At 37.9% G+C, this 16988-nt stretch overlaps 1 protein-coding gene across 1 annotated transcript in view; it reads right to left on the reverse strand.

Moving 5' to 3' along the window:
- Positions 1–16638, reverse strand: part of LOC140141292 (serine/threonine-protein kinase Nek8-like) — a 59917-nt gene extending 43279 nt beyond the window's left edge. Inside the window, exons 1-5 of the mRNA XM_072163117.1 lie at positions 16363–16638; positions 11243–11448; positions 10234–10289; positions 9112–9338; positions 7363–7444 (exon numbers count right to left, since the gene is read on the reverse strand). Of these exons, the coding sequence (XP_072019218.1) occupies positions 7363–7444; positions 9112–9338; positions 10234–10289; positions 11243–11448; positions 16363–16409 (618 nt within the window). The 5' untranslated portion in view covers positions 16410–16638. The remainder of the gene's footprint in view (positions 1–7362; positions 7445–9111; positions 9339–10233; positions 10290–11242; positions 11449–16362) is intronic.
- Positions 16639–16988: the final 350 nt, after the last annotated feature.

Below are 16988 nucleotides of genomic sequence, written 5' to 3' on the forward strand. Positions count from 1 at the left end.
ACAAAAAAGGCCTAAAAGTCTTAAATCCCTCCCACGCCTTTGGCTATGACACTGATGCCTATTATTATAGTAGGCCTAAGTGCTAAAAACAGGAGCGTGCACTGCTTTTTATAGGCCCCGTATAATAGTTGATGAGGCAGTTGTGATGCTATTATAACATAGTGAGCTCAAAAGGTACTTTTCCACATTATGCTCTCAACATCTACCATCTATGTGCACAACACCAAAATACCTGACTTAATAATACCTGAAATAATTAGGACAATCGTAGGAAAGAATCAGAGCATTTGAGCTTTTCACCAAATGACCCTATAATACTAGGTTATAATTATAATCACTGTTATCGAGCTGTAACCCATGCCCGGGTGAGATCCATGGTCTCGATCCATTGACAAGGATAGGCCCAAGAATATAATGTCGGTAGGCCTATGTGATAACTTAAACTACATCTTGAGTTAGATGTAGGGCCTACACGATCCCACCATATTGAAAGAAAGAACAAAAGAAACTTAAGAAATAACTACTGGGAATGGGGTATATATATGCCTATACTTAACTTATAGACTTTGAACATTTCACCAAAATAGTTACCCTAGTAGACCTACCATCAACATCTATAATAGGTGTAACACTTACAACACTGGAAAAGTTAAAATTTTGGTTCAAAAAGTATGCCTCTCTTTCTAACATAAACACCTATTCTGCTAAAACCTTTTTAGATGAATAATATTGTAGGCTTTCAAAAAGAGCAAACTTGTAATGATGAGTTATTTTGCCTAACTGAGATACAGGGTGTTCAAAAGTTGTACATAATTTTTACACTTTCAATCAAAACTTTTTTCAACAATGCCCCACACAAAAACAAGTGACATTTTGAATTCCTCATCAAATTTCCATCCAAAAAATTTAAACTTTTACAGCAGTGGGATAACTCCTTCAAGAAATATGACCTTCAGAATATTTCGGAGCATAAATGAATACTTAACACAGTAACGTATAGAAAAACATGACACAGAATGCAGCACACTTACAACAAATTAACTTAGCTTGGAGTAGTTACATTTCAAACTAGACATAAATACCAAAGCAATGCTACATAATCCATCTCAATACCTTGCTAGTTACAGTAAAAATATATTTATGAGGCACTGAAAATAAACATTCCCTATACAATGACACATGCCTCAGCTGTAGGATCCTCCACCACTGACTTCACATCGTTTGAATTGCAATATCTCAAGAAGTAAATTAAGTGTGAAGTTCTTTCTTTCCACAATTTGAGCTAGATAAATAAGCAACAAAATGAGACCAACACTAGTTCAGTACCCCTCTCCATTCTTTTTTTATATCTTTGGACAGCCATGGTGTTACTGTCTATGATTTATTAACAAATTACACCCCTCTCCATTCTTGAGATCTGGGACAAAACGTAAAATAAAAATGTAACGCCTCCACCTTTTCCTATACCCCAATTCATGACGCACGACCATAAGCTATAAACTAGTAAGCTATAACATACACTAATATAAGGATAATAAGGTGTTCCAGCTATGCGGTCCACCAACAAATATAAGACCTCAAAACGAGGAAGGTCCTCTATATTAATTTTCCAATCACAAAAAAGTTTGGATAATGTTTTCTGGTGGAATAAGGCATCATCTTGAAACACCATGTTTTAGGCCTAAAATGGGCCAAATATGTAACTGTGCACCATTTACCAGCTCTGGAACTTAGTGCATGGAGCTGTGTTTGCACTAGACAATACATGGTTGAGTGCTCACACATAGTGAGTGGGACACTGTTCTAGCAGCAAATATGTTGACAATGGTCTTCCCTACTGATAAACTCCTCAACAAAAGTTAGGAAAGTTTTTTCAAGCATCTGTATCTCCAATTATTTTTGACATATTCATATCGTGTTGCATATCACTGGATAGCTACAATACTCCCCTTTACAATGACACCCCATTTGAAACACGGCTGAGTACACGCCTTGTGAATGTAGTGGGGTCTCAAAATGAATTTGCCAAATTGACCATTATTCTGTGCTCAAACAAAGCTAGCCACTAACCTCAATAGCAGGTGGAAAACCACAGGCAGCCACAATAGTCAGGCACCTTCTCCTCATGCTGCTCACCGACCCGGTTACACGTTACTGTGGGATGGAATTCCATTCTTCCACAAGAATTTGTCGCGGGTCATTCAATGTGGTTGCCTATGGGCTTCGTTGGCACGCACAGCACGGTCAAGCTGGTCCCACAAGTGTTCAATCGGGTTGAGGTCTGGCCCCCGGGTCTGGCCTGATGGCAGGCCATTTTGACTATTCTGTAGGTAGTCGTTGACTACCGTGGCTATGTGGGGCGAGCGGTGTCATCCTGGAGGATTGCATTAGGTCCCAGATTGTGAAGTTATGGGATTGCAGCTTGCTGCACAGAATAATGGTCAATTTGGCAAATTCATTTTGAGACCCCACTACATTCACAAGGCATGTACTCAGCCGTGAAAAATGTTATTGTTTCAAATGGGGTGTCATTGTAAAGGGAGTATTGTAGCTATCCAGTGATATGCAACACGATATGAATATGTCACAAATAATTGGATATACAGATGCTTGAAAAAACTTTCCAAACTTTTGTTGAGGAGTTTAGTTGAATTGTCTACCTGCACAGAATACAGAATTTTATTATTCATTTCTGTATTGCTATCTACTGACGATAGCACAGAAATTAGCAGAAACTCTGTTAAGATCACTATCCACTGATGATGGGCCTACGTTTGGGATTACCCCACGATCTGTGACCCCTCCCCCTCCAGTATTTTCATGACACACCCACCCCCTCCTTCAGAAAAAAATGACAACCCACTTACACGCACGAACTTCGCGAGCACACGCAAGCACGCTGCCGGTAACAGGAAAGAAACTTGCATAAGACGCAAGTATCTAGCGAGGGACACTTGACAATCATTGATTACGCAATACCTGATAGTTCAATTGTCTACCAGCACTGAATACTGCATTTTATTATTAATTTCTGTATTGCTATCTACTGACAATAGAACATAAATTAGCAGACACTCTGTTATGATCACTATCTACTGATGATAGGCCTAGGTAATTCTAACATACACTCAGGTATACTATTACTGTCTACTGCTGCTATACACACTTAATAGAGATCATTATAAACTCTGGTATTACTATCTACTGAAGATAGCATTGCAGCGTAAACTCTGGTTTGGCTATCTGTTGCCTCTACAGAAGATAGCCAAATCATAGCTAAACTTACATCCTTGAGCTATAGGGTGGATGCAGGTAATCCCAGACCCCTGAGGATGCTTTCTGGCACTGCTATCTACTGAAGATAGTACATGGAGACCTATGACACACTCAGTCAACACATAGTTATTCTTTCTATTATTGCCTCTATGCTAGTTAAACATGTTAGTCCAAATGATGAACAATAGACCAACACAGTAACCTTGAAAAGGGGTATATATGCAATATTTTTGTTTCTCTGGCATCCCCTGACAAGGAATCCGGCTGATGCCACTTTGGCATCATTGAGCATTTTGAGATAAATGACCCCAAAATTGTCCCGGGGGGAGGCAAAATTAAGTTAAGTGGCTTAAAAAGGTCAGCGGTAACTATTCTATTTGTACAGGGGTACAAAAATTAAGGTGCTCCGATTTTCTTGAAATGGCAGCAAATTGTTCACCTGCCAGAGGAGATTCAGAAAAATAATAGTTTGCACTATCTACAATGTCAAGTTGTAGGCCTAGACCTGTGACATAATAACACACTCAGGTACAACACATAGTTATGCTTTAAGTTGCCTCTATGCTATATCAGTAGATGACATTAGACATGTTAGTCCAGATGATGAACAATAGACCAACACAGTAACCTTGAAAAAGGGTACATTACATAATGCAATTTTTTGCTGATTTTGTTTCTCTGGCATCCCCTGAAAAGGAATCGGCTGAATTGAGAATTTTGATATAAACATGATAAATGACCCTAAAATTACTCCTAGGGGGACAAAAATTAAAAGTGCTCAAATTTAACGCTTAAATATATCAAATTATTCGCTTTTGGCTCATGGATTTCAAAAATGTATTTGCTTTGACATAATAACACACTCGATCAGGTACAACATATAGTTAGTCCAGCCGAGCAGCGGCTGGACTCTTGCATTTCAGTGGTTTCTTAATCTTCTTTCTTTCTCTTTCTGTCAACATTTGATATAATTGGCTCTATAACCCACTTACTTGCAAGTACTTCTGGAGCACACGCAAGCACTCTGCCGGTAACAGGAAAGAAACTTGCATAAGACGCAAGTTCTAGCGAGGGACACTTGACAATCATTGACTACGCAATACCTGATAGTTATATGGTCTACTTGCACTGAATACCCGCATTTATTCATAAATTAGCAGACACACTGAACTTTCAGAACAAAAACCTTTGGAGTAAAAACCTTTCGCAAAAATAACCTTTTGGAAAAAATTCTTCGGATTAAAAACCTTTTGGAGTTAAAACCTTTCAGAACAATTACCTTTGGATCAAAAACCTTTCGGATCAAAAGACATTCGGAGCAAAAAACTTCCACTCAAATTGCACTTCAGAATAAAAACCTCTTCGGATACGATTAATATCAGAAATAGCAAATTGAAAGTTATTTTACAGGAGAAAAACTAAAATAAAAAATAATAAAAATTCCTTTACAAAAATTAACGGGCGCCCAATGGAAGCTTTGATGTGACCTGTTGTTGTGTTGTGTAACAGTTTGGATAAAAAAATTTAGTAAGCAAAGAAAAATTAGAAAATGTATAGTATATAATGTACGGGGGATTGTTGGAGTAGAATGATTTGATTCAGAATTATAAGGTTTGCATAATTCTTGGATTCCTTTCCAAACAGGAGTATTTAGTTCTTATGAATGACTCCATCGATAGAAGACAAGAACAAACAATCTGAAAAGTGTTATTTAGTGATTTAAACTGACAGAAATAAGAATACTAACATTTAGATAACAATGCTTTATACAAGACATAGGCCTACTAATCCTAGATAGAAATAGATCATATTTTAGAACTATAAGATTTTATGAAAGTTATTAATATGAAAGTTTTTCACAAAATATTCAATACAGAATGGCTTATGTTCAGGGCATACATGTATTCCACACGCTTGTTATAGGCTTTTCAGCCTAGCTCAAGTTGTAGGCCTATAATTTTCAATTTTGGACGAGCATGGTTAACAGTGAACTTGGGCCTATCACATGCAAACATGAGCTCACCCCAGCAAAGATCAAGTACCATGCATGAAACTTGAGTGCCTGCTCATCAGCTGCCCATGGACGCTTGGCAGTGTTAATTGACTGACACTGAGCCTCAATGTTTGTGAAAGACAAAATCTTGCTAATCAGAGCCCACACCGCTTGTCTGGCGAAAGGGGAGTATGACAGTAAGACTGGTGCAGATCACACTCATGACGCTGTTGAAAAAAAAAAACCACTGTGCCATTTTAAGCTAGTATGCAAGCAGCATTACAGATCAGTGGAAGCAGGGTCCGAAGCAGGGCTATGCACAGTCAATTTTTTTGATATTCCAGAGATGTTGAGAGGGACAGAAGAAATTTAATAATGTAGTAAAATAGTAAATTTCATCACAGATTTTGATTATTTAAACTTCCGATCTCTGTTTGGAATATCAAAATTCAGAACTTTTTTATGCACTGGTGTCATTGCAGTGGGCCCAGGTCACTGCACACAAAATCAAAGTAGCACTGTAAGAATATTGATTGAAACTGAGATTATTTCCAGGGTAAAATCTTGTTTCAGGTCAGCAGGTCTTGCGATTAGGGCGTTTGTCAGGTTGAGTTTTGATTTTCCCCACCATAATTATACAATGCTTATAGATTTCTAAGTTCTAGTCTCTAAAATAAACCATGACTCTCAATCTTCTTAATGGATGTGTACATAATTCAGTTATTTGAGGTCACATAAATGAAGTCCTCTGATCCATATAGCCATAGGTATAGACAACTCAACAGACATCATGCAGCTTAGGCAGAACAGAGCTCTGAATACTGGTAGATGACCAAATTACAAATTAGCATATAACAGGGCAAGAACAATAATTGACAGGTGCCAATTATGAAACCTTGCATATATTTGCATAAAATTGCATAAAAAAGTCAAGTAAAATGCAAGTTGGTTACACTCCTCATGATCGTGGTCACTCAAGATTCACTCAAGAAACTTGAGAAAACCAAAAAAAGTGTCCGAAATACTAGCATTTGGATGCAAGCATTTGCAAGAAGAAGCAAGTTTCCTTTGTTCTGAGGGTCAAGAACTTGCGCAAGAACTGATACTTGCATCCTCATTTTTACTAGGGTAATGCTTAGATCATCATTACAGACATATTTTTTAACTGATTGAGAAAAGATTTGAATTTTTTTTATTAAATGAAAAGAAATTTGCAATTTTTGAAATCACTAGAAACATTAGGTAATCTTTAAATTTCCATTATTTACTACATCCTCTACCCCTAGCTACAACTAAGAAAAACTGCTGATTATGATTAGCAAAGGATGTCAGACATTTTGAGAGTTTCAATTTTGATTATTTCCATCTCAATTTTCAGATAATTGACTTTTTACGAAAATAATTAAAGTTTTGGTCAAAGTGAAAAGGTGATGTGGGTGGGTGACGGAAACTAGAATTAGAGAATAATGATAGATTTTGTCTTTTGCCTATCAATATCAGTCATAATGGATGGGCTGGCCAATATTTTGAGTAGTGGATGCCGCACAGCCGTATCCACTACGATACAATATTGGCCAGCCCATCCATTATGACACGATATTGATAGGCAAAAGACAAAATCCTATCTTTTATTCTCATTCTTACTCAGTTTTAATGTAATTTTGTGAGAAAAACTGCCTTTTTCAGAAAAAATAAAGTTACTTTTGTGAGGACATCCCGTTGTTTTAAATGAACGAAACCATCACGAACATCTAAGCCATTAATCGCGTTGTTGGTTCTTGCACGGTATTACGCTAACGCATTATCGCACGATCATTGAGGAGCAACAAGCGCTCATTGTTATATGGCGGCTACGCCTGACTAATATCACTATCAACTATTGTGAGATATTATACACCGAAACCAATCAAATTATGTGAATTCTTTACAAGACGCACCCATTGAATAAGAATCAACTTTCATTAGCCTTATCTTTGAAATGGTATGATTCCATTAGCCAAGACTGTTCATAAAATGGTAAAAAACCCATCTGCTAACACACAAAAGAAGGTTAATAATTGATACCAATGCAATATTCACTTCATATTACTTACAGCACCTTCAAAGGCTCTCTTGAGACTTAGCAACTCATATAGCACACACCCTACAGCCCATATGTCACTCTTCTGGTTATATCTGGAGTTCAGGTTAAGGAAATACTATTCTATTTCATACATACTATCATGGAGCTCCATGTATACTATACTATATAGCTCCAATATGTATTGAAATCCATACACACCCTATGAAAGAGATGCCCTTAATCTCCCACACAAGAGTGTAAATTTCAAATGGGGTTACCTGAACAGGTGGCTCTATTTGAAATCTACACCTCCTGTATGGGATATTAAGGTCATGTCTTCCATAGGAGTGTATGGATATCAACTGTAATAGCCCAATAGGCTTCAATATAAACATACGCTCACAGGATTGACTGATCTGATTGAATTACATTTACACTGTACATATGATGGGCTATTGCCACTACATGAGCTCGATGTTGATACTATTTCCTCAAGTAGGTTTTTTTGTACATTAGAAAATAAAACAGAAATAACAAGATCTGATTGGTTGCGGTCACCTGCGACCGCGAGCACAGCCACCAGGCGGTTTTGTTGATAACCGGAAGTGATCCCTTAATAACCTTTGACCCCGCAAAATATTACATACTGCTCAGGATGTCATAAGGAATATTCCTGGTGAATTCCAGCTTAATCGAATTTATAAATGGATTTTGATTTTTTTTAATTTATGATTGACCTTTTGACCCCTTTAATGACGCTTTGACCTCAATGAAAAAAAAAACCTTATGTACACCGACAAAATGCATTGTTCCAATTTTAATTAAAAAATTCTACTTTGTTTAGTTGTCGAGATAAAAATTCTTAAAGTTATTTAGCTAAAAACAGGAAGTGACCCCTTAATGACCTTTTGACCCCTAAAATAAAAATACTATGCATACACCAGGTAACACTAATTCATGTATGATGATTATATTACTCTGGTCTGTTTACATTTTGAGATAAAAATTTTAAAACTTTTTGATAATTTTGATTTTTGACCGAAGTAACCCCTTAATGACCTTTGACCCCAAAACTGTAGGCATCCTAAAGACCCTAGCTAGTAGCGATGCATGTGTGCTAATGGCGACTCTTTGCTATGTAATATGTAAAGACAGTGATTTTTTGAATATTTTTTACAAATTTTTCAGACTTTTACCGGAAGTGACCCCTTAATGACCTTTGATCCCAATTCTGTGAAGGACTTTTAGACACTGGCTATAGGTGATGTATGTGTGCAAGTGACGCCACGATGCTATGTTATATGTGGGAGGAGTAGCATTTTTAGTGAAAATCACGTTTTTGGCCACTGACCGGAAGTGGATGACATTTGATCAGAAGTTGATCATGTGACATCTGTGGCACCACCCAATAGTCCTAGTGACCAACTATGATCAACATGGCTGAAAGCATGTGGCTACGATGGCTGATTTAATGATGTTGACAGAAAGAAGAAGAAGAAGAAAGAAGAAGAACGCGGTAAAAAGAATGCACAGCGCCGATGGCGGCTGTGCAATGAATTTACATGTATAAGAAACTGTATCACGGTAGTGTATTGTTTATAGAAACTGTATTGTTTATAAAGCTAAAAGTTTTGGCAAAACAACATCTTCAACTTTTCAAAATTTCAACCTGCCCTTTTAATCATAAAATAAAACCAAAAAACAAACATCAATCCAGTGCTATTTAATCACATCATTTTGTTTCAAAATATGGTTGAATGTCTCTGAATAAAAAGGATACGGTTTTCCTTCGCACAGTTCCGGTGAAATATAGCATGGCGTTCCAACGACTGTGAAGGCCTTACTCTTACTACTGAGTACCTTAGATATACCAAAATCCCCAATCTTGACGACATCTCTATCTTTATTGAGCAGGATGTTTTGTGTCTTCAGATCTCTGTGTAAGATTTGCTTGGAATGGACGTGTTGTAAAGAGAGAATGATCTGTACAAATAAATGCATCACTTCCTGAATATAAAGAGCAGATAAAAATAAAACATGTTAGCAATTCCCTCCTTACACTAGCCAATGCCACAAATTACCACACACTGGGTGCCTCCCCGGGCAACATATGGGGACCCACCCAAACCACCCTGGCAATGTTAGGGTCAACATTAAAGACCCATATGGCCAAAAATTGACCATTAGAAACTTTGCTAAATTCACAGAGAGAGGTTACATATACGCTGCTCACCCACCCATGCCAGAACTGACAACCAGCAAACTTGCCCTGGCTGAAGTGCCTAGGTTTCATTATCATTGAGGTATAGGACTTTATATTTTTTTGGAGAAGAGCAGGTAGGGCAACTACTTGATTATATTTCTACATGTTCATACTACATACTCTGAAAATTTTAGCAAATTCGCACGGGGCAGTTTTTTTAAATCATATTTTTGTTCCTAAAATGGGGGTTATAGCGCCTTCAACGGGCAATCTCTCCATAGGGCTACATGTAAAGACCAGTTATAGACAAATGGCCCTAAAATAAAACGGCCTCGTTCAATTTTCCTCAAATTTTGCATATGGTGTAGATTTAACATCTGGAATGTAATGCAGGTGGTGTTGTTGCTGCTCTTCTAAATTCATTTTTAAAATGTCCGCCCCAGACCAAGGTGCGCCTCCCAATAACCTCAACACGCCTGTCGCACGAATCCCTTTTTCCAATTCCCCTTGCCACACCCAAGATGCATACACAATGACCACTCTCCTCCTTGTAGTTTATCTTTGTCTCATGAAATCACAATTCTATATTCAACATTAATGGTGAGGTGTCATTTTTAAGTTAAAGGTGCTCTTTCACTGGAGTTGGAAATCTGAAATTTTATTTTGATAAGTATGTCTATGAGGTCCACATTTTCTCACCTGCTCTTCCAGCAATGCTTTGCCTCTCTGCTGTAAATACTCAAATACTGTTCCACCTGGAAATTGAGATGAGAAAGAATTAGTCATTGTCAATGCTATATGATCCATAGATCGAGCATGGGGAAACAGCTGCCACCAATGACGCAACCACCTCAAAAATATCACCAAGCTGTACTGTCGAGTGTATACTCCATAATTGATCTTTGGTACCCACAATGGGGGCCTCATTTCTCAACAACTGGGCTTTTGCCTATTTGCAACAACCAAGCTGATTGCAATATATAGGATCATATAATAATTATGACTTCAATATATATATATTAAATGACTGATTTAAGCATCTCTGGCACTGACCTCTAAACGTGGATAGCGGGCTCGCACGTAATAGGTTAGTCGCCGATTGAAACCACTGACTATGGCTTTTTGCCCTTACCAATATGGTACACAAATGTAGAAGGTCAGTGAGTACAAAACCAATCACCTGTTTGTGGTATTGATTCTCTTGTACTCCATGCATTTGCATGTTCCATTGGAGGAGGTTTTGAACTAAATTTTTTTACGCCGCCTTTGGAAGCATTTTTTTTTTTTTTTGAATTTTAATTTCAATTTGAATGTATGTACCTTTCTACAGAGTTGCCCAGAGTTGGGTGGGGCATTTTTTTTTTACTCATCAGTGAGGTGAAAATTTTTTCCCCTCACCAATATGGCAGCCAAGTGGTGTCACTTTTTCAGTCACCGCCCGCTGTCCATGTATAGAGGTCAGTGATCTCTGGGGACTGGGGCCCATATGGCTTGAAAATGTTGGGAATTGGGGAAGATCATTCCCAGGAAATGTTGGTGTTTGGATTGGAGGGAAATTCTGGTATTTGGAGGGAACTTGTGTCTTTTTTGTATAAATTGTGGGAAATTTAGCTTGCTTCCTGGGAAATTAACATTTTTTTAAGTCCTGCTGGGGCCATAAAGTTGAATAGGAACCCAATAAAATCTAATACACCATTCTGCAACCTACCTTCAGCATACTCCATGACAATCATCAGTGCCTTATCCTCCAAGAAGTTCTCATAGTATTCAATAATATTGGGGTGATCCAACATGGCTAACACTTTGGCTTCATTCAAGGCAACTTGGCGTTCTTCTTTAGTCATCTGTTCCACAGGAATCTGCTTGATAATGACTTGCTTTTGATCACCGAGTCGCACACATAGATACACTGTCCTGTAATAATCATGGAATAAAATTCATGCGAATTTTGGATTTTTTTTCAATCAATTAGTTGGCACACTTCAATCCCCCCACCCTAATTTTAAGGCCACGTCAAATTAAAAATTTGTTTCATGTCCCCACCTTTTTGGAAAAGTGAGGAGGAAGCGAAGGAGGGATGTGTTTTTTTGCTAGCAGATTTACTGAGAACTTGAGTTAATTTGAGTTAATCCAGGTCTAAAGCATTTAATAATTTACGCTTTATCGAGGATTATGTAATTGTTGTTTTAAAGCCATTATGAGCGATTTGCTCCATCGTTTCTCCACTCTCGTTTCCACAATTTTTCTTGAATTTTTACTTTTTGCACAATTTTGTAATGGGGGGACTTATAATTAAAGACAGAGATAAAAAGAATTTATCGCGTCTGACGTCATCTGTCAATCAAACTCGAGCACGGTTTGTTTACAAGTGTCGTGATGATGACTTGCTGAATGCGGATTTATAACCGGCGCCTTATTGTTAATTTTGCACCTTTCGCATGCAAACCATCTCAAAAGTTAGGTATTTATAGTAGGAAACTTTTTTTTTTTTTTTTACCATGTCAACAATGCCTAGAAAAGCTGCTTTTTGCCTTGTAAAAGTACGAAATTTTTCGCCATTTGTTGCTATTCCTTTTCTAGATCGGTCGTCCTTTTACGCTTTATTAACCTATTTAAACCAATCACGGATCGTAATTGACAGTGACATCAGACGCGATAAATTCTTTTTATCTCAGTCTTTAATTATAGCCTGAATTGCTTTAAAAGTATCAGTAAAATTTTAGGATAAATCCGCTTTTATGTACCATGTTCACAGATCTAGAAATATTAGCGACATGGGGGAAGGAGGGCACTCACATATAAAGGTGGTACCGGTACAAGTATGTGCGGTGGCCGGTGGTCAATGGCCCGGGTCAATGGTCCCATTTTTCAGGCTCTCCGGCAGACTTTGGAAGTTCCATAAGACCCATATTTGGATCTGCTCCAGTTCTTTGAGCCTCAAGCTCAAACTCTGACAACTACAGCTCTTTATTTTAATGCTCAAATCTTGAAAAAAAAGTTAATGCAATGGAAGTTCAGATATAAACATTTTTTTTTTTTTTTTTTTTTATTTTATTCATCTGGCAATTAACAACAAAATTGAGACAAAACAACAAATTGGGTCTACTGAGCTGCCGGGGAAACACTGAAAGCACAAAAGAGCACTGTCACCATAAGGCGCAGCGCCCCCAACTCAGCAGACCACACACATACAAATCATATTGGAAAAAAAATACAAAAAGGCATCAATACAAATTAATCATCATGCTCCATATAGTGAGATTTGAGTTGAGATTTAAAAGTAGACTTGCTACAGGTGAGATACGAGTCTCTGATACCGGATGGAATTGAAGACCATAACACTGGGAAATTAACTAAAAGACAGTTTTTGTAAGCATCTGTTTTAGGAGTGATTGATTGCCTAAAAATTAAAGCTTCATGTCTCGTATTAACACACCACCTGGAAAAAAGAAAGGGATTGGCATTAGTAAGACAAGAACAAGCGAATGAAACAGACAAATAAGTCCTTCTAGTTTTCAAAGTTGTGAGATTTAGAGTTCTGAGTCTGTCCTCGTATGATTGATCCCCCCTACGTTGACAAAGAATTGACCTAGTAGCACGATGCTGTATTTGTTCCAATTTATCAATATTACATTTCTTGTAAACATTCCAAACAGGCGAGCAGTAATCTAGTATTGGCAAAATGAGCGACTGGTAAAGTTTGAGTAGAACATAGGAGTTCTTACTTCCGCGACAATTCTGGTAAAACCAAGTAATTTATTGCACTTTTTGACAATGTTGTTGACGTGACAATTCCACGAAAGATCACTGGAGACTGTTACACCTAGGAGACGAAGGTTATCAGTAGTAGCAAGACTAGTGTTATTGACGTGGTAGACAGGAACAGGTTTGTTTTTGTGCCTGCTTATGCACATGACTTGGCATTTAGATGGGTTTAATTGAAGAGCGTTATTGTTTGACCACCAGTTTAATTTGTCCAGATCAGATTGCAATATAGTAATATCCGTGTCATCTTTAATGATCCTAAAAATGAACGTGTCATCAGCATAAGCGTACATGGGAGACTGAAGATGAAGATGAAGATCGTTAACGTAGAGAGTAAACAAAAGTGGGCCCAAAACAGATCCCTGAGGGACCCCAGATAATACATTGGTCCACTCAGAACTAGCACCGCGAAACCTGACTCGTTGTCGACGGCAAGTAAGGAATGATGTTATCCATTGCAATAAAGGTCCGCGAATGCCGTGAGGTCTTATGAAGCTTTTTAATGAGCACATGGTGTGAAATAGTAACAAATGCGCGGCTGTAATCCACGGATAGAAGATCGATACGCGCAGTTGGATTAGTCCGACGATCAAGGGCACCAAGCCATTCTGTGGTGGCTTCACAAAGGGCCGTGGTGCATGATTTGCCAGGAGAAAACCCATGCTGATTTTCAAACATGAGACCATTTGTGAGCAGGTGACTTCTCAGCTCATCGCAAACGAGAGCCTCAAGCATCTTACCAACCACGGACGTTAAGGCAATAGGTCTATAGTTAGACAAAGTAGAACGATCCCCCTTCTTGTACACAGGGACTACATGGGCTATTTTCCAACCCATGGGCAATTTGCCTAATGCAGCAGACATACTAAATATACGCGCAAGAACTGGGGCTATGCTATGAGCACACATCTTTAACATACGGCCCGATCACATAGCCGATCATAGCCGATCACGACTGGACAGGCGATCGCATCAAAAATGTTCCTAAAATTTCACTTAAATTACCTCTCCCTGTTGCGTTGCAAAAAAATTGCAACGCTGACTGACCGAAAAAATGATAGCAACGTACTCTAGCTTACTCAAGAACTCCAGCTTCAAATTTGCACACGATAGTTACACATTCGATGCTAGAGTGCCTTGCTATCTTTTTTCGGTTGGACAGTTGTTTATTCTGTTCATGTATAAATTTGGATAAAAGTTATTTCGATGAGTCAACTGTATCTTTTGAGCAAGATTTGCCTATTTTGGACAGTCTAACATTTTGCTGAAGTGTAATTTTAGCAACATTTTTGATGCAATCGCTTGTCCTGATCGGCTGTGTTTATTTCTGAACTCCCATTGCTTCACACAGAGTCATGCTTCAACAAATCCGACTAGATTTTGAATGCAATGGTCTCTAGCCCGGGTCTCTAGCCTAGAATGTGAAGCTTGGCTAGACTTCTCGAGCAAACTCTAGCATCTATAGAGATTATTTGTGTTGCAAATCCGAACAGCGACTTATACCTTGTTTATTAGGACTTTCAAAAAAACCAGCATGTACAACCATTAGTTCCAGTAACTGTAACTCGGTAATCTTTATTTAACATTATGACATTATCTGATTACCGAGTTACAGGTCGCCATATTAATGTCCGTTTAAAATACGCTAGCTTGAGCTTATACTGGCCATTTCCCGATTGCCAAAATCTTAAAATTCTTCATTCTCTAAAGCACATAAATACCTTACGCTAATGTAGTCCAATATGTGATCTGCAGAAACTCCGGCAAACTATCCGCATATGGATGTCTTGATATGATTGTTAAAAATGGTATATTTTTATGGTTTTTTCCACGTTTTTCGAATTTTAATACTTCTGTTTATGTGTTGTTTAACGTGCTGTTCACATTTATAACGGTCGCTTCTTGTAACGTGACGTAATGTGACGTAACGTGACGTCAATCATAGACGAGAAAATAATACAAACCATTCACCAACTGGCAAAGTCCATCATCATCTGAAAGATGAAGCATGCGCGCGCACAAAAAATGGCACAATCACATGGGTACGATCGAACGATACAAAGCGCAGGAACTTTGCCTCTTATTGAACATTCTGTGCACTTCCAGCGTCTGTGCTGGTTTGTAAACACGCCACCACGTGGACATTAATTTGACCAAAGTTAACCTACTTCCTCGCTACTTCCGTCGACGAGTCTCTACTTAGAGAATTTTGGAACAGCAAGTGCTACGAAAGAATTGCTTTTTACGAGAAAAGGAAGAATGAAGTGAAATTTCAACAACAGCGTATGGAAAGCTTATGATTTAAAGGTACATATTATAGATGATGTAGGTATTGAGTTTATATATAAATTATTTTATGGGCAGATGAGTTCTTTTGCGAACAGGACCAAAATATACCGCAGCATGTCTTGGGCCCAGTAAATGTCAGTATGTTGAAGGCTAGGACCGAAGACATGCAGGCAGGTCTAGTACAACCATGACTGTTTCAAAATAGCCCACCAAAGTCATGCAGGTAACTCCGAGGTCATGAATTGAATTGGTTTGAATGAGGAATACTACGGGAATCAGCGCCTTTTATTAGAAGTCACACATGAATAAAGTGGATAACCTCTATTGTGTGCAAATTCAAAGCTAATTTGAAGCTAGCATGGCTAGCTAGGCCTGGGTTTTTTAGTAACCCTATTTTGCCCTACATGTAAAATCAGTTAGCTCTCATCCCTAGTCCCTACCAAATGGGGCCCAGCCAGGATCAATGATACCTGAAATATCATGCTGTCTTGTCACTTGTCATGGACTCATGCTTGTGAAGTTGTATATCGATTTCATGATTTGCTCATTTCATTGATTGTTGGGCATGATCATAACTTACTTACATGTACTAGTTTTAGTTATAAAAATCTATTCTTTGTGGAAATCTAACATGATTGCTTTAATGAATGCCCTGAATTCCTGCAACATATGGTTATTAGACAAGTTTTAAGCTTATAGACTTTTTCCGTACCCGGTTTAATATAAAATGTCGTTAGGGTGACGAATTCAACAGGTTTATTTTCGTTTACTTACCCGTAGGCACCTCTGCCAACAACACGAATTTTCTCATATTTCTCCATGTTGTCATCATTCCATCATTCTCATAATACTTACTCCATCATCATGTCTAACTGATAACACTTCTAAATCATCAAATATTTCATTTTGAAGGCCTAAACACATCATTTTTAATAACCCTAAATCTACGATCAGTGAGAGTGTTTGGAAACTTTGTTGTTGACTCTACCGCAGCGGTTGTAAGTCAATTGGCACATAGCGAAAAGAGCGACTGATTGTCCTATGATTGGGTAAGTAGCGAAGATTAACCAATCAACTTTCAATAAAGTTTCTTTTGTAGTATCGCTGAACTTGTCGCTAAAAGCGTCCGCCTAACATATTTATACTTTAAACCGATATAAGTGATCGATTGTGCCGAGGTGAGGGTGTCGGACAGGATTATTAGGAACTTCTAATTTGGAAGAAATGTCCTGTCTACAGTACAAGCTAGTACAAGTAAATAAAACGCCCTGTTTTGATGCTATGAAGATCTTACATTTGAAAAGATACTATTTTAATCTGTGTCAAAATGTCATCATTTCTTTTCATTTATGTAGACCTATTTATTGATGATTTATTTATTTATTTATTTATTTATTTAT

The sequence above is a fragment of the Amphiura filiformis genome, chromosome 19 (genome assembly GCF_039555335.1).
Source record: "Amphiura filiformis chromosome 19, Afil_fr2py, whole genome shotgun sequence".
In the NCBI taxonomy this organism is placed as follows: Eukaryota; Metazoa; Echinodermata; class Ophiuroidea; order Amphilepidida; family Amphiuridae; genus Amphiura; species Amphiura filiformis.